At 44.0% G+C, this 12,500-nt stretch overlaps 2 protein-coding genes across 6 annotated transcripts in view; both read right to left on the reverse strand.

The window, feature by feature from the left end:
* syne3 (spectrin repeat containing, nuclear envelope family member 3) overlaps positions 1–566 on the reverse strand; it is a 42,691-nt gene extending 42,125 nt beyond the window's left edge. For both annotated transcript variants that reach the window (XM_042071814.1, XM_042071813.1), the window contains exon 1: positions 419–566. The gene's annotated coding sequence lies outside the window, so the exon portion shown is untranslated. The remainder of the gene's footprint in view (positions 1–418) is intronic.
* A 323-nt stretch (positions 567–889) lies between these two features.
* The window catches only part of gabrr2a (gamma-aminobutyric acid type A receptor subunit rho2a), a 19,265-nt gene continuing 7,654 nt past the window's right edge, over positions 890–12,500 (reverse strand). For 2 of the 4 annotated variants that reach the window (XM_042073326.1, XM_042073325.1), the window contains exons 3-9: positions 11,899–11,966; positions 9,478–9,701; positions 8,555–8,637; positions 8,268–8,408; positions 6,853–7,005; positions 4,357–4,565; positions 890–2,219 (exon numbers count right to left, since the gene is read on the reverse strand). In XM_042073326.1, coding sequence (XP_041929260.1) covers positions 1,908–2,219; positions 4,357–4,565; positions 6,853–7,005; positions 8,268–8,408; positions 8,555–8,637; positions 9,478–9,701; positions 11,899–11,966 — 1,190 coding nt within the window. In that variant the 3' untranslated portion in view covers positions 890–1,907. Of the gene's footprint in view, positions 2,220–4,356; positions 4,566–6,852; positions 7,006–8,267; positions 8,409–8,554; positions 8,638–9,477; positions 9,702–11,141; positions 11,174–11,898; positions 11,967–12,500 lie in introns of those variants that run through there. The other 2 variants (XM_042073327.1, XM_042073328.1) reach the window with 2 other exon arrangements.

Here is a 12,500-nt window from a genome sequence, read left to right on the forward strand (position 1 = left end):
TTCGGATAGGGCTACAGGGCTACTGTGTGATCATGTCTTCCAGATCTACAACGCTGAGATAAGTAGGACATCGCTCCTGTATGTAATTATCGACCTCAGGTGAACTACATGTGCGCTTCCTATTTTGGGACAGGAGGATCCCATTAATTTACCTTGTGACAGGACTGCGAATCGTTTGAGTTACGCCCAAAACATAGGAAACGAATACAAACACATGGTTCCGCGTTGTTATGGTCAAATCTGCCATTCATTCGACGTGGCGAGGGATAGGAAATAGCTGTCACATAATACCACATACAGCCAAAGTTTGATCGCTGGTGACTGACAGTGCTCAACAGTGTCAGCTCAGCACAAATCTTCTAACGAATGAAACTGTAATACAACGACGACATAAAATACAGCATTTCTGCTTACTTACGATTATGAGGGCATCTGTTGTCAACACGCTTGCAGGCGGCGAGCAGTGGGCTATGGTTCTAAGTTTGTATGATAACGCAGGAAGTATTTACAGGCCGTTCACTTGAATCAGTCGGCTAACCAGCTTTTCCAGGCGAGAGCAGCAAATCCACCGAGCAACCGATAATCTGCGCACGCTGCGTCACAGCGCACGTCAACATTCAAATTGAACGCGCGCTTTTGAGTGACAGTGAAATTCAATCATACAGCTTCCAACTGTCGGTAATACAATGCTATACTTGTTGACTTGATGAATGCACAGAGCAGAGATTTGTTTTTTGAAAATACTTTTACTTTAATGTCTGTTTATTCTATAGAATATGATCAATACATTAGTACATTCTTTTCCACCAATGCAAACATGGATTTAAAAGAAGCAAAACATTGCAGTAGCTTTATCACCAACAGAATGTCTCTGTAACAGTACACTGACAACCATCTAGTTACACTGTTTTTTTTTTGTTTTTGTTTTTTTAAATCAAACCAAGTCACTTAAGGCAGTTTAAGATGCTAGTCACAGGACTGATCAAGTTTTAACATGATTAAATCAAGAAGCCCCTTGCCTTAAGCTCTGTGTGTTAATGGTTAAAAAGCTATAAATACAATGTTGCCTGAAGAACATCAGCATTTGTGAAATATCCTAGAAGGAGATATACACTATCACATGTCCAAACTAATGCAACAATACATGAGCTCGTTTGCTGACATAATCCCCATCCCCCACATTTCAGTCACTTTGTTTAGAATACCCTCTTAGATAGCAAAATAGGGCCACATTTCTATTAAAAGTGCTTCAAATGCTTGACGTAACCATGTACATTACAGTACAAACATGCTATTTATTTAAGGAATTTTGTCCAAAGAGACAGAAACACATACACTCATGAACGATTGTTCACATGCACGCTTGCACACAAATGCACCCATGTGCGCACACTCTCAGAGACATGTGTACATATATACAAACACACATACACACACACACACAAACACACAGATAAATATTAGATCAATCTAACTGAAAGCAAAGCTAACACCAACATCACTTTGTAACATTGAAAACAGCATCAGAATTAAACTGACATTTGGTGGGTCACTTTATTTCAAGCACATATCAAATGTCTGTGATAAAATGTTTAAAGTAAAAACATCCAGCTCCAATCTCCGTCTCATCTTCGTCCCCACGATAAACAAGAGCATTGGAGACGGGCATTGGGTGCCCTGGCGCATCAGCAGTCTCTATGGGCACCCAGCTGGCATTTGGAGAAAAAAGAAAAAAGAAAAAAGAAAGAAAGAACACGGAACCTTTCACAACAACAGGAACAGTAGATGCTGCAACACTCAAGTCTGTGCTCATCTCTCTCAGTGAGGAGGAGGCATTTTTGTTTCCGCAGTTCCTTGAGGGTCAGTCCCCCAGGGCCTGCTCCGCCTGCATGGCGACCCTGGTCCGATCAACAGTAGACCGACCAGTAGATGAGGTTGAAGATGATGTAGGCCCCGGGGAAGATGACGCGGGAGTACGTGTCGATGGCGTGCGTGTTCTGGATGATGCGGAAGGCCCGCAGGCCGCCTTTCTTCTTGGTGGCGGTGGACTCGCTGCTCACTGACAGGTGCACCACCATATGCTCCTGCTTCTCCCGTTCCTCGCTGTGCATGATGGGGGCCTCGGTGTAACCCGCCAGGCTGTTGGTGTCCGCCTCGCTGTACGTGCCGTCGCCCATCATGGTGCCAGTGTGGGACATGCCACAGGTGCAGGGCAGCGACTGCAACAGACAGGAAGTGTGGTGGTCAGGGGGGGGGGGGATGGACAGGTGGTGCTGGTAAGAGCTTTGCACGCACACAATGCTTCAGTTGTGTCTCTGAAAACATGCATGGCTGGAAACATGTGGTGATTGTCAATCACGGCTAAACACTACCCCTGAGATCTGGTGATTGGTTGGGGAGGGGAGGGGGGGTTGATTTGGCACACACCTAATGCCACCTGGGCCAAAACGTGGTTCGATCTTTCCCAGAACCATCCCCTGCATATGGGGACTGCAGCCCTGATTGCAAAGCGTGATCCAGCAAAAGCCAATCTCGTGGGTGTGTTCCAGAGAGCCCATTTACCAGTGAAAAGAGAGAGAACCGCGCAGAACACACACTGTGGCAGACTCTGCCATTGATCTGAGCCGGAACTGGCAATGCCTGGGTCTGAGCAGGAATGGATTGGTGTGGAGGAATTTAAAGGATTTAAAACATATCATTATTCCACGCAGGAGAAACAACCCGATAGGCGATATTTGGTATGTCGTCAGCATTAGCTACCAAATCAGTTCGGGTGAATTTATCCACAGATCAAGCTCCAGCCAGAGAAAATCATCATCGCCGTAAAATTGAATCCTCTCTGCTCTAATCCGTAAGTAGAAGAGTCTTGGGAGGTGCAGATGAGAAAATAAGATCACTTCCTGCTTCCACAAATAACTCCTCTGTCCCATCCCACACCCCCTTTTCTAGACAATCATTGACTTGATCCCGTCTCTCATGGTTCAATGACAAAATCTACACAACTTTTCCCACCAAGTCCCTCAGCAAACACAAACTGGCTTCATATCTAGCCTGTGTTTATACTCAGACAGGGAGCTCTTCCATACTTCCCCCAACCTCATACACACACACACACACACACCACAGTCCATAGTAAAGCATATGTTAAGTGGGTGTGAGGCCTATGATACTATCACAATATGTGGGCAAAGTTTCTTTGCATTTTATGATACTCCAACTGTAAGTTCAGTATTGCAAGTCAATTATGCAATATATAGTGATTTTTTTATCCCATATACTGTGTCCTACACACTCCACACATGCACATGTTCTACATACTGTAATTAGTTCCATTCTTTAGCTCTCACCATCTCTCCCATGTCAAAAATATGTATTATTCAAAATACAGCCACTGCTGTATCGCAATATCATTGTAATGAACAACAAATCGTTTTTTTGCAGGTTTAACTGTGTTTGTAGTAAAATGTATGTTTACATTTGAGGACTGTTGGTTGTTTAGACACAGAAATACAGCATGTGATGTCGAGAGATATGACCCACAGAGAACAGTAGACACAAGTAGACAGTGCAGTACATGCAGTCTTCCCCCCCCCACATCAAAATTTCATTATTTGCGCATTCGAATCATTATTGAACGCAGCACCTTCACAGGCCGCGGGGAGAAGACTGCATGTGCTGCCGTGTCCACTCGTGTCCACTGTTCTCTCATTCTCTTTCTGAACTCACTGACCCGCCAGCAGGGGGTTTTGCAACTGACGTGCAGCCCGAGGACCGCTGCTGAATAGAAAATATTGACCCCTACATGCCACATCCAAACTATATTATCTGTGCATACAAATCATTATTGAATGGAGCACAGTCGGAACCACCTGTCCAGCGGCAGCTTGATGGTATTTTGGGCCCCCCACCATCGACTTCAAAGAAGCGCTGCCACCGTTGACTTCAAGGCACCTAACCCTAACCCTAACCCTTGACTAACCCTAGCGCCTTCCAGGCAGCACTGCCTTGAAGTGGACGGTGGGGGGCCTAAAAGACCATAGATCCCAGCAGCAATACCTTCACAGGCCTCTGGGTGAAGACCGCATTGGCTACTGTGTTGTTTATAATAATAATAAGCTTTAATTGTAAAGCGCCTTTCATACACAGAATGCAGCTCAAAGTGCTCGACATTTGGAGCATTTAACACAATAATAAGAGAGAAAAGAAAGAAAAATAATACAATAATACAAACAAACAAACAAGCAAATCAGTAAATAAAACATCAGAGATTTAGAATGAAGTAAACATGAGATTGTACAAGATATAGATACAGCAACACATACATTACAATGAATGCAGTGAAAATAAGAGGTTTACCTGTTCTCTCATTCGCTCTCTGAGCTTTCTGTCTCGTCGCTCCTGGACCGTAGTCAGGTAGTTGACGGCGGCATACTCCAGCACCGATAGGAACACAAACACAAAACTGACCCACAGGTAAATGTCCACCGCTTTGATGTAGGATACTCGAGGCATGGAGGCGTTGACTCCAGTAATGATGGTGGACATCGTGAGCACAGTGGTGATGCCTGGTAGAACACAATCACGCCAGAACTCTCAGTCTGAGAACATTCCACACAGCATATACACTTATATCTCTTCCCCCACATACTTTTCTAACCGCAGACAATTTGTACAAGTCCACAATAAACCGTCTATCCAGACTATAGTAAAATATGGGGTGCCTCAAGGCTCAGTACTAGGGCCCCTGTTATTTTCTCTCTATATGCTTCCCCTAGGCTCTGAAATTAGGAAACATGGCATTAAATTTCATTCTTATGCAGACGATACACAACTATACCTCTCCGTAAAACCTGACGAATTAACTCCGTTAGCCAAACTTGACACATGTATAAGAGATATAAAGACATGGATGACAAATAATTTCCTGCTTTTGAACTCCGATAAAACAGAAGTCATGGTCGTAGGTCCTAAAAAGATGAGGGACATCCTATCCTCATCACAGGCTACATTTACTGATCTTCGACTATCCTTATCCACAAGTGTTAAAAATGTAGGAGTTACAATTGACCAAGACCTATCACTAAGTAATCACATAAAACAGATTACCAAAACTTCATTCTATCACTTAAGGAACATTTCAAAGATAAGGAAGTCCTTATCCTTACCAGATGCTGAAAAATTAATCCATGCTTTTGTAACCTCAAGGATCGATTATTGCAACGCTTTGTACTGTATGCTGGCTGCAATAACACCTGTCTAAAGAGCTTACAGCTTATACAAAATGCAGCTGCTCGCACACTCACTAGAACTAAAAAATATGAACATATTTCCCCTATCCTGGCATCTCTACATTGGCTGCCTGTTAAAAGTCGCATTGACTTCAAAGTATTACTTCTAACGTACAAAGCCATTAATGGCCAGGCACCAGAATATATTAAAGATCTCCTAGTCTCATATAACCCACCCAGACCGTTACGATCACAGAATACTGGCCTTCTTGTAATTCCAAGAATCTCAAAAACGACAGTAGGTGGCAGAGCTTTTAGCTATCGCGCACCCCTCCTCTGGAATAATCTACCCTCCTCAATTCGATTAGCAGACACCCTCCCTATTTTTAAGTCTAGACTTAAAACATACCTCTTTACTGCCTCCCATAGTTAGGTATGGTGCGGTGTGGAACTTCACCCATCTCGGGGATTTTGGAATGGACCACCCTGCTGAGTCCTCGTGTGACTGGCACCCCAGTCGCGCGTGAGATGGTGGTCACTGACCATACCTGCGCTGGTGTTGACTACCCCTCACCATGCCTTAGTTATGCTGCTATAGCATAGTGCTGTCATGGACTTCTCATGTGCCATGCCGTTCAACCACCGGACACGTAATCATCCCACCTTCTGTAACCTTCACCTCAGGTGCTTTAAACACCATGTCCTTCTCTCCACACCTGACTGTCATATGCATTTGTCATTGTTATAGACCTTACTGTCCGTATTGACCCTAGGCAGATGGGTCAGGCCCTTGAGTCGTGGATCTGCTCGAGGTTTCTTCCTATATGTATCTCCAATTCTAGGGAGTTTTTCCTCGCCCCTGTTACCCATGGGCCTTCCTTCTTTCTTTCTTCCTTTTCTTTTCTCCCTCTTTTCTTTTTCTCTGATTGCCTACATTCTGTAAAGTGCCATGATACATGTGTAATGTTTTGGCGCTATATAAGCACAATAAATTAAATTGAATTGATATCTATGCACCTTATGCACATGCCACACAGCATATACACTTACTGTATATCTATGCACCTTATGCACATGTCACACAGCATATACACTTACTGTATATCTATGCACCTTATGCCTGTTCACATTCATATATTCTTATTTCTGCATATTCCTATGCAGCATGAATGCGTATTCATCTTTTATTACACCTTATGTGGATATTAAAGGCAATATTTGTAAGTGTTTTATGTGTATGAAACTTGTTCAAGTGTTGAAATCTTAGCAAATACATAGTTTTACATATGTCTATCTAAGTAATCATATAATTATTACAGTGCATGAAAATGCACTGTACTGTTCTTCCTAGGCAACTTCTTATTATTATTATTCCGCTTACAACTTTTTCCGTACGCAATTTCTCTTGAACAGTTTAACTTTCAACAATAAAAACAAAAACAATGCTTGAATGTTCTATTTGGGTCCCAATCTACTTCCTCTGCATTAAGATAACATATGGAATGTTAAAAAGGAAGTCATTGTTTTTGTTATAATTGTTGAAAGCAAAGATTCTAAAACAGAGCTCCGCTCTAGAATCTTTGGTTGAAAGGGTCTATAAAACAAAATTGGGTTCTCGTCTGACCTAAGGAGACTCTGGCGGGCACGGCCCTGCGGTCGATCCAGAAGGACACCCAGGACAGCATGACCATCAGTGTGGCGGGGAAGTAGGTCTGCAGCAGGAAGAAGAAGATGTGTCTCCGCAGAGTGAAATTGATGAACAAGCGGTTGTACCAGCCTGGAGGAAGAATAGAATAAACGCAGAGACGCAAGCACACACACACACACACACACACGCATGCATGGACACACACACACACACACATGCAAGCACACACACACACACACACGCATGCATGGACACACACACACACACACACACACGCATGGACACACACACACACACACACACGCATGCATGGACACACACACACACACACACATGCATGGACACACACACACACACGCATGCATGGACACACACACACATGCATGGACACACACACACACACACACATGCATGGACACACACACACATGCATGGACACACACACACACACACGCATGCATGGACACACACACACACACACACGCATGCATGGACACACACACACACACACACACATGCATGCATGGACACACACACACACGCATGCATGGACACACACACACACACATGCATGGACACACACACACACACACATGCATGCATGGACACACACACACACACATGCATGGACGCACACACACACACACACACACACACACACATACAAACACACACACACACACAAACACACACACACATGCATGGACGTTCACACACACACACACACACACACACACACACACACACACACACATGCATGGACACACACACACATGCATGGACGCACAGACACACACACATACAAACACACACACACACACACACACACACACACACACACAAACACACACACGCATGGATGCACACACACACACACACACACACACACACACACACATACAAACACACACACACACACATACACACACACACACACACATACAAACACGCACACACACGCAAACACGCACACACACACACACACATGCATGGACGCACACACACACATGCACAAACACGCAGTTAGGATCTGCATGACAAAACATCGTATAGACTTCAATATACCACAGACAATATGTACTCAGTCCACGTCTGAAACTGAACAGTTGTTTTGAATAAGGTCCTAAGAGCTTTTTCATCCCTTATTGTGGCTGGCACATCAAAGCACACACGGTTGCTTATAACTGGTAACTAGTTCAGACTCCTTGTATTGCATTTTCATCCCCTAAAAATCGCTGTATGAATAAATGTAATTTGTATGATAAACAACACACACACACACACACACACACATTCCATCTAGAGACGCACAGACACATATTCCATCCCCACACACACACACACACACACATTCCATCTGGGTTGTGTCTGTGGTATTATGTGGTGTGCACCTGTGCTGCTGTAGAAAGCCAGCCGGGAGGTGGTGTGGAACTTCTGAATGAGGAACTGAGACAGGGAAATCCTCTCGTCTGTGCTCAGTGACTCGTCCCCATTCTTCCAGTACAGCATTAAGTCCTCATCCGTGTAGGCGTCTGACGGAGAGAACCCGCAGGGTATTAGACTTGAGAGAGACTTTGTTTTTCATTCCTGCCAATACAACATCTCGCACAAAGATATATAAATAGAGAAATAAATAAGGACGGACTACACAGAGAGCGGTCAGCCAGGATGTACTCACAGCTTTCCAGCTCAAGCGAGCAAGTCTGTGAATCCAGAGGGAACCGGCTGAAGTCCATGTTACAGGCTGCCGTGACTGTGACTCTGCACAGCAAAACAAAAAAAAATACATTACAGTCGGACGTAGAGAGAGAGAGAGCCTAGGCCCCATCCATCCGCACATCAGAGATGATACGAGTAACGGTAAATAAAAACAAGCCACCAAATCACATGCAGCTGCCGCACACAAGCGAGCCATCGCCTCGCATCGCTCATACGGGCTGCATCTTCCTCATGTAATATTCACGAGGGAGAGAGAGGCACTAACTTGTGAGCACAATTGCCTCTGCTCCGGCTCCGACTGCTCCGACTGAATTCATTCACTTGGGCCCGTAAACACCACTTGGTAGCCAGCCAAGAAGAACTGGGCCAGTGCCATCGATAGTGGACAGCGGCCCTGGAGTGGGAACGCACTGTCCTGCCTCACAGACTTCACAGGCTGCCCTGAGCTCTGACCTTGTTCGCTGACCTTGACTCACCACACGCCACCAGCATCTTTCTAATTTTAACAGTGACGCGACCAACATGCAAATGCACCTGTTTGTTTGTTTAGATGTTGTTTGTTTGTTTCTTCTTCCTCTTCAGTGATAGCTGTAGTTCTTTTTTTAGTAGCTTGTTAAAAGCTGCATACGGTCTGTGTATTCATACTTACATCATGGCAAACCAAATAAAAACACATCCGATTTGCATTTCATACATAACATACTAAATATGGAAGTTATAAACAGTGTGAAATAGGTCCAACTGATAGACACTTCTATTTCATAATAATTTCAATAGCTACAGAATACAGATGTCTCACATCTGATTTCTTAACTATTAATTTAAAAAGTTTAATAGAAATATTCTGACATATTCAGATAAATCACCAGATCCGTCATCTACCTGAGGCTGTACAGGACATGGCCATCAGGGAACACGCGCAGCATGATGTTGTCGGTGGTTGTGTCGTGGATGAAGGACCTCTTGGAGTGGACGAAGAAGACGTCGGGCACCCAGATCTTCTTCACCAGGCGCCCGTCGAAGGTCATGCTTTTGTTGGTGGTGCTGGTAAAGGACAGCCGCTCATCCTTCCAGTAGTGTCTCAGGTACAGAGTCATGGTGAAGTCCTGCGCAACAAGCAGTCCGCCATTTTCATTCACATTTAGCAGAAGCTTTTCCAAAAGCAACTTACATATGTCAATTATATTACAAGGGCATTATCACATTGTCCCCACAGCAACTCAAGGTCAATCAATCAATCAATCACTCAATCTATCTATCTGTCTATCTGTCTATCTATCTATCTATCTATCTATCTATCTATCTACTGTATCTATCTATCTATCTATCTGCCCAGCAACAGCTGTGAGCTTCCTGACATAGCATTGGCATGATTGCCTTGCCTGCCTGGACACAAAGTATGGTTGGACATTCAGCATTCAAGGACTCTTCACCAAAACCGCATCTGAACTGGCAACAATGAATTAAAGGCATCTGCTTCCCTGAGCTGCCACAGCCAAACCATGTTACGTAACACAAGGCACTTCTTTCACTAAGCTTGCTATGCTCTATCCTCATGTTACAGTGACACAAGGCAGTTCTATCACTAAGCTTACTATGCACTATGCCCATGTTAACGAAACACACTTCTTTCACTAAGCTTACTATGCACTATGCCCATGTTAACACAAGGCAGTTCTATCACTAAGCTTACTATGCCCTATGCCCATGTTAACACAAGGCAGTTCTATCACTAAGCTTACTATGCACTATGCCCATGTTAACAAAACACACTTCTTTCACTAAGCTTACTATGCACTATGCCCCAGTCTCGTCCCGCTGTGTGAATGAATCAGCACGGCTCGTGATGACACATACAACACGTACCGTACACATGATACAAATCAAGGAAAAGCTGAAATAATAATATATGGAACATGATGGGACGTGAGACATATAAATAATGCCGCTTACAGAGGACTGAATACTTAAAGAGGACTGCCATATATATGAGACAAACGTACACATATAAAGAAAAGAAGAACATGTAGGCCTATCCTCTTATCTAACACTGGGGTAGACAGGAAGTAAGCTTATTTTCCAAAAAAATGATGTGTTCCTTTAAAGAGCACTGCCATATATAACACGACATATGAGACAAATATGCATGTTATTCTCAAGTAGGCAGTTTCATATGAAGTCACAAGTACTGCAGGTAAAGAACATGTGAAACAATGATGTTTACAAGCTGGTATCTAAAAAAACGAGGGGAATTTCAGACTAAGTCACCTTCCAGCAGCTGCTCAAACTCTCAGTCAGCCTCAGTGTACGTGAGTGTGAGTGTGTATGGGCATGCACGCACCAGTGTGTTTGGGCAGGTGTTTATTCAGAAGTTCCAATGGAGTAAGGTTTTGTGGAAATTAAGATTTTTTGGAAAAATGCCTTTACTCCACGCGCCAAGCACAGTGCTTACACAAACACATTATTTGCATGGCCCTGGAAGACACCATACTGCATAGTCAGTAAGATATGAAAGTCAACAGTAAGTGGAAATGTGTATCGTATACCTTTTTATATGCATATGGGCACATATAGAGATGCGTTTCAAAACAAGAACGTGAGGAGGTGGGCATTGAGACGTCCATCAGAATGGGTTTATCTATTCTGCACTAACAATGGTGAGTTTAGATGGCTCAATTTTCTATACAAGGGTCCACTGCTGTGCATCAAATAATTGCATGCAATTTCCATGGCAGTCCTTGATTTTTCCATCTGAAGAGACACGGTTCCTGTCATGGCCACAGCAGAGCATTCACGTTCGGCTCATTCTTCCTGACAGGGGGGGGGGGTGTAGAGGGACCTATTCTGCACTTCTGCCACATTAAATCACTAAAGCAGATCATCTTTCACTCTTGCCATATCTGTCTTTCCCCAGCGTTATGTAACAGCCAACATTTGGTGCTGCCCATAATTATGTATCGTCAACAATAGTCCTAAAATGTCTTTGTTACATCACAAAGAGGCTTTCCCACCGGGGAATACAGAAACAAATCTGCATCAGAGCCAGGCGTGTCATCTGTCAGAGCGGGGGAACACGCCACCAAAAAAAAAAGAGAGAGGAAATATTCAGCTCCGGTCTCTTTTTATATTTCACATCAATTTGCACAACTGAAGGCAGCAATCGCAAAGACTGGTGTAAAAAAAAAAAGAAAGTTGTTACGATCGTATGAAGTTGTTGGTTGGAACGACTTGAAACAAGGTCCATGAAATGCAGAGCAAATTGACTTGGGCCTGGAGGTTAGACACAGTGAGTCACCGACCTACCATATCTACTTCTGAAATACTGTCCAAGCTCTCCACCTGCACATCGACACCGACTGGAACAGCAGGGCCTGAAATAGAAAAGAGAGGAGGAAAACGTGACACATTTTATGTGTCACATACAGACAAGATGATGATGGTTTGAAAGCACATCTCTCCTGGTGATGACAGGGACCCGACGACCTGGAATGAAATAGAATGGAATCTCCTGTGCCACAGCTGCTTTGACCCTGCAGCAAGCACTGTACATGCTGAGAAGACAAGCGTCTGCAATCTTCTCACTGCCCACAGAGGGAGAAACAGTGCTTGTGACATCTGTGCTTGTGAGGGCTTTTTTCTCCTCATGGGGAGAGAGAGAGAGAGAGAGAGAGAGAGAGAGAGATTGAGTGAGCTCTCATGTCATGCTGCAGGCTTTGGCTTTCAACGTTGATGTCGACACAGACAGACACTTAGCACAGTGTGTGACTGTCCTGTTACGGTGGATAACACTCGCTAACACTTTCAGCCATTCCATTTCACCTTCATCTCGTCGGGATTAGGATTATGAAGATATCAAACACTTCTAAGCCCTGACCACGGCCTGCCCGGTCCATGATCACGTACAT

Source organism: Alosa sapidissima, chromosome 19 (assembly GCF_018492685.1).
Source record: "Alosa sapidissima isolate fAloSap1 chromosome 19, fAloSap1.pri, whole genome shotgun sequence".
NCBI classification, from domain to species: domain Eukaryota; kingdom Metazoa; phylum Chordata; class Actinopteri; order Clupeiformes; family Clupeidae; genus Alosa; species Alosa sapidissima.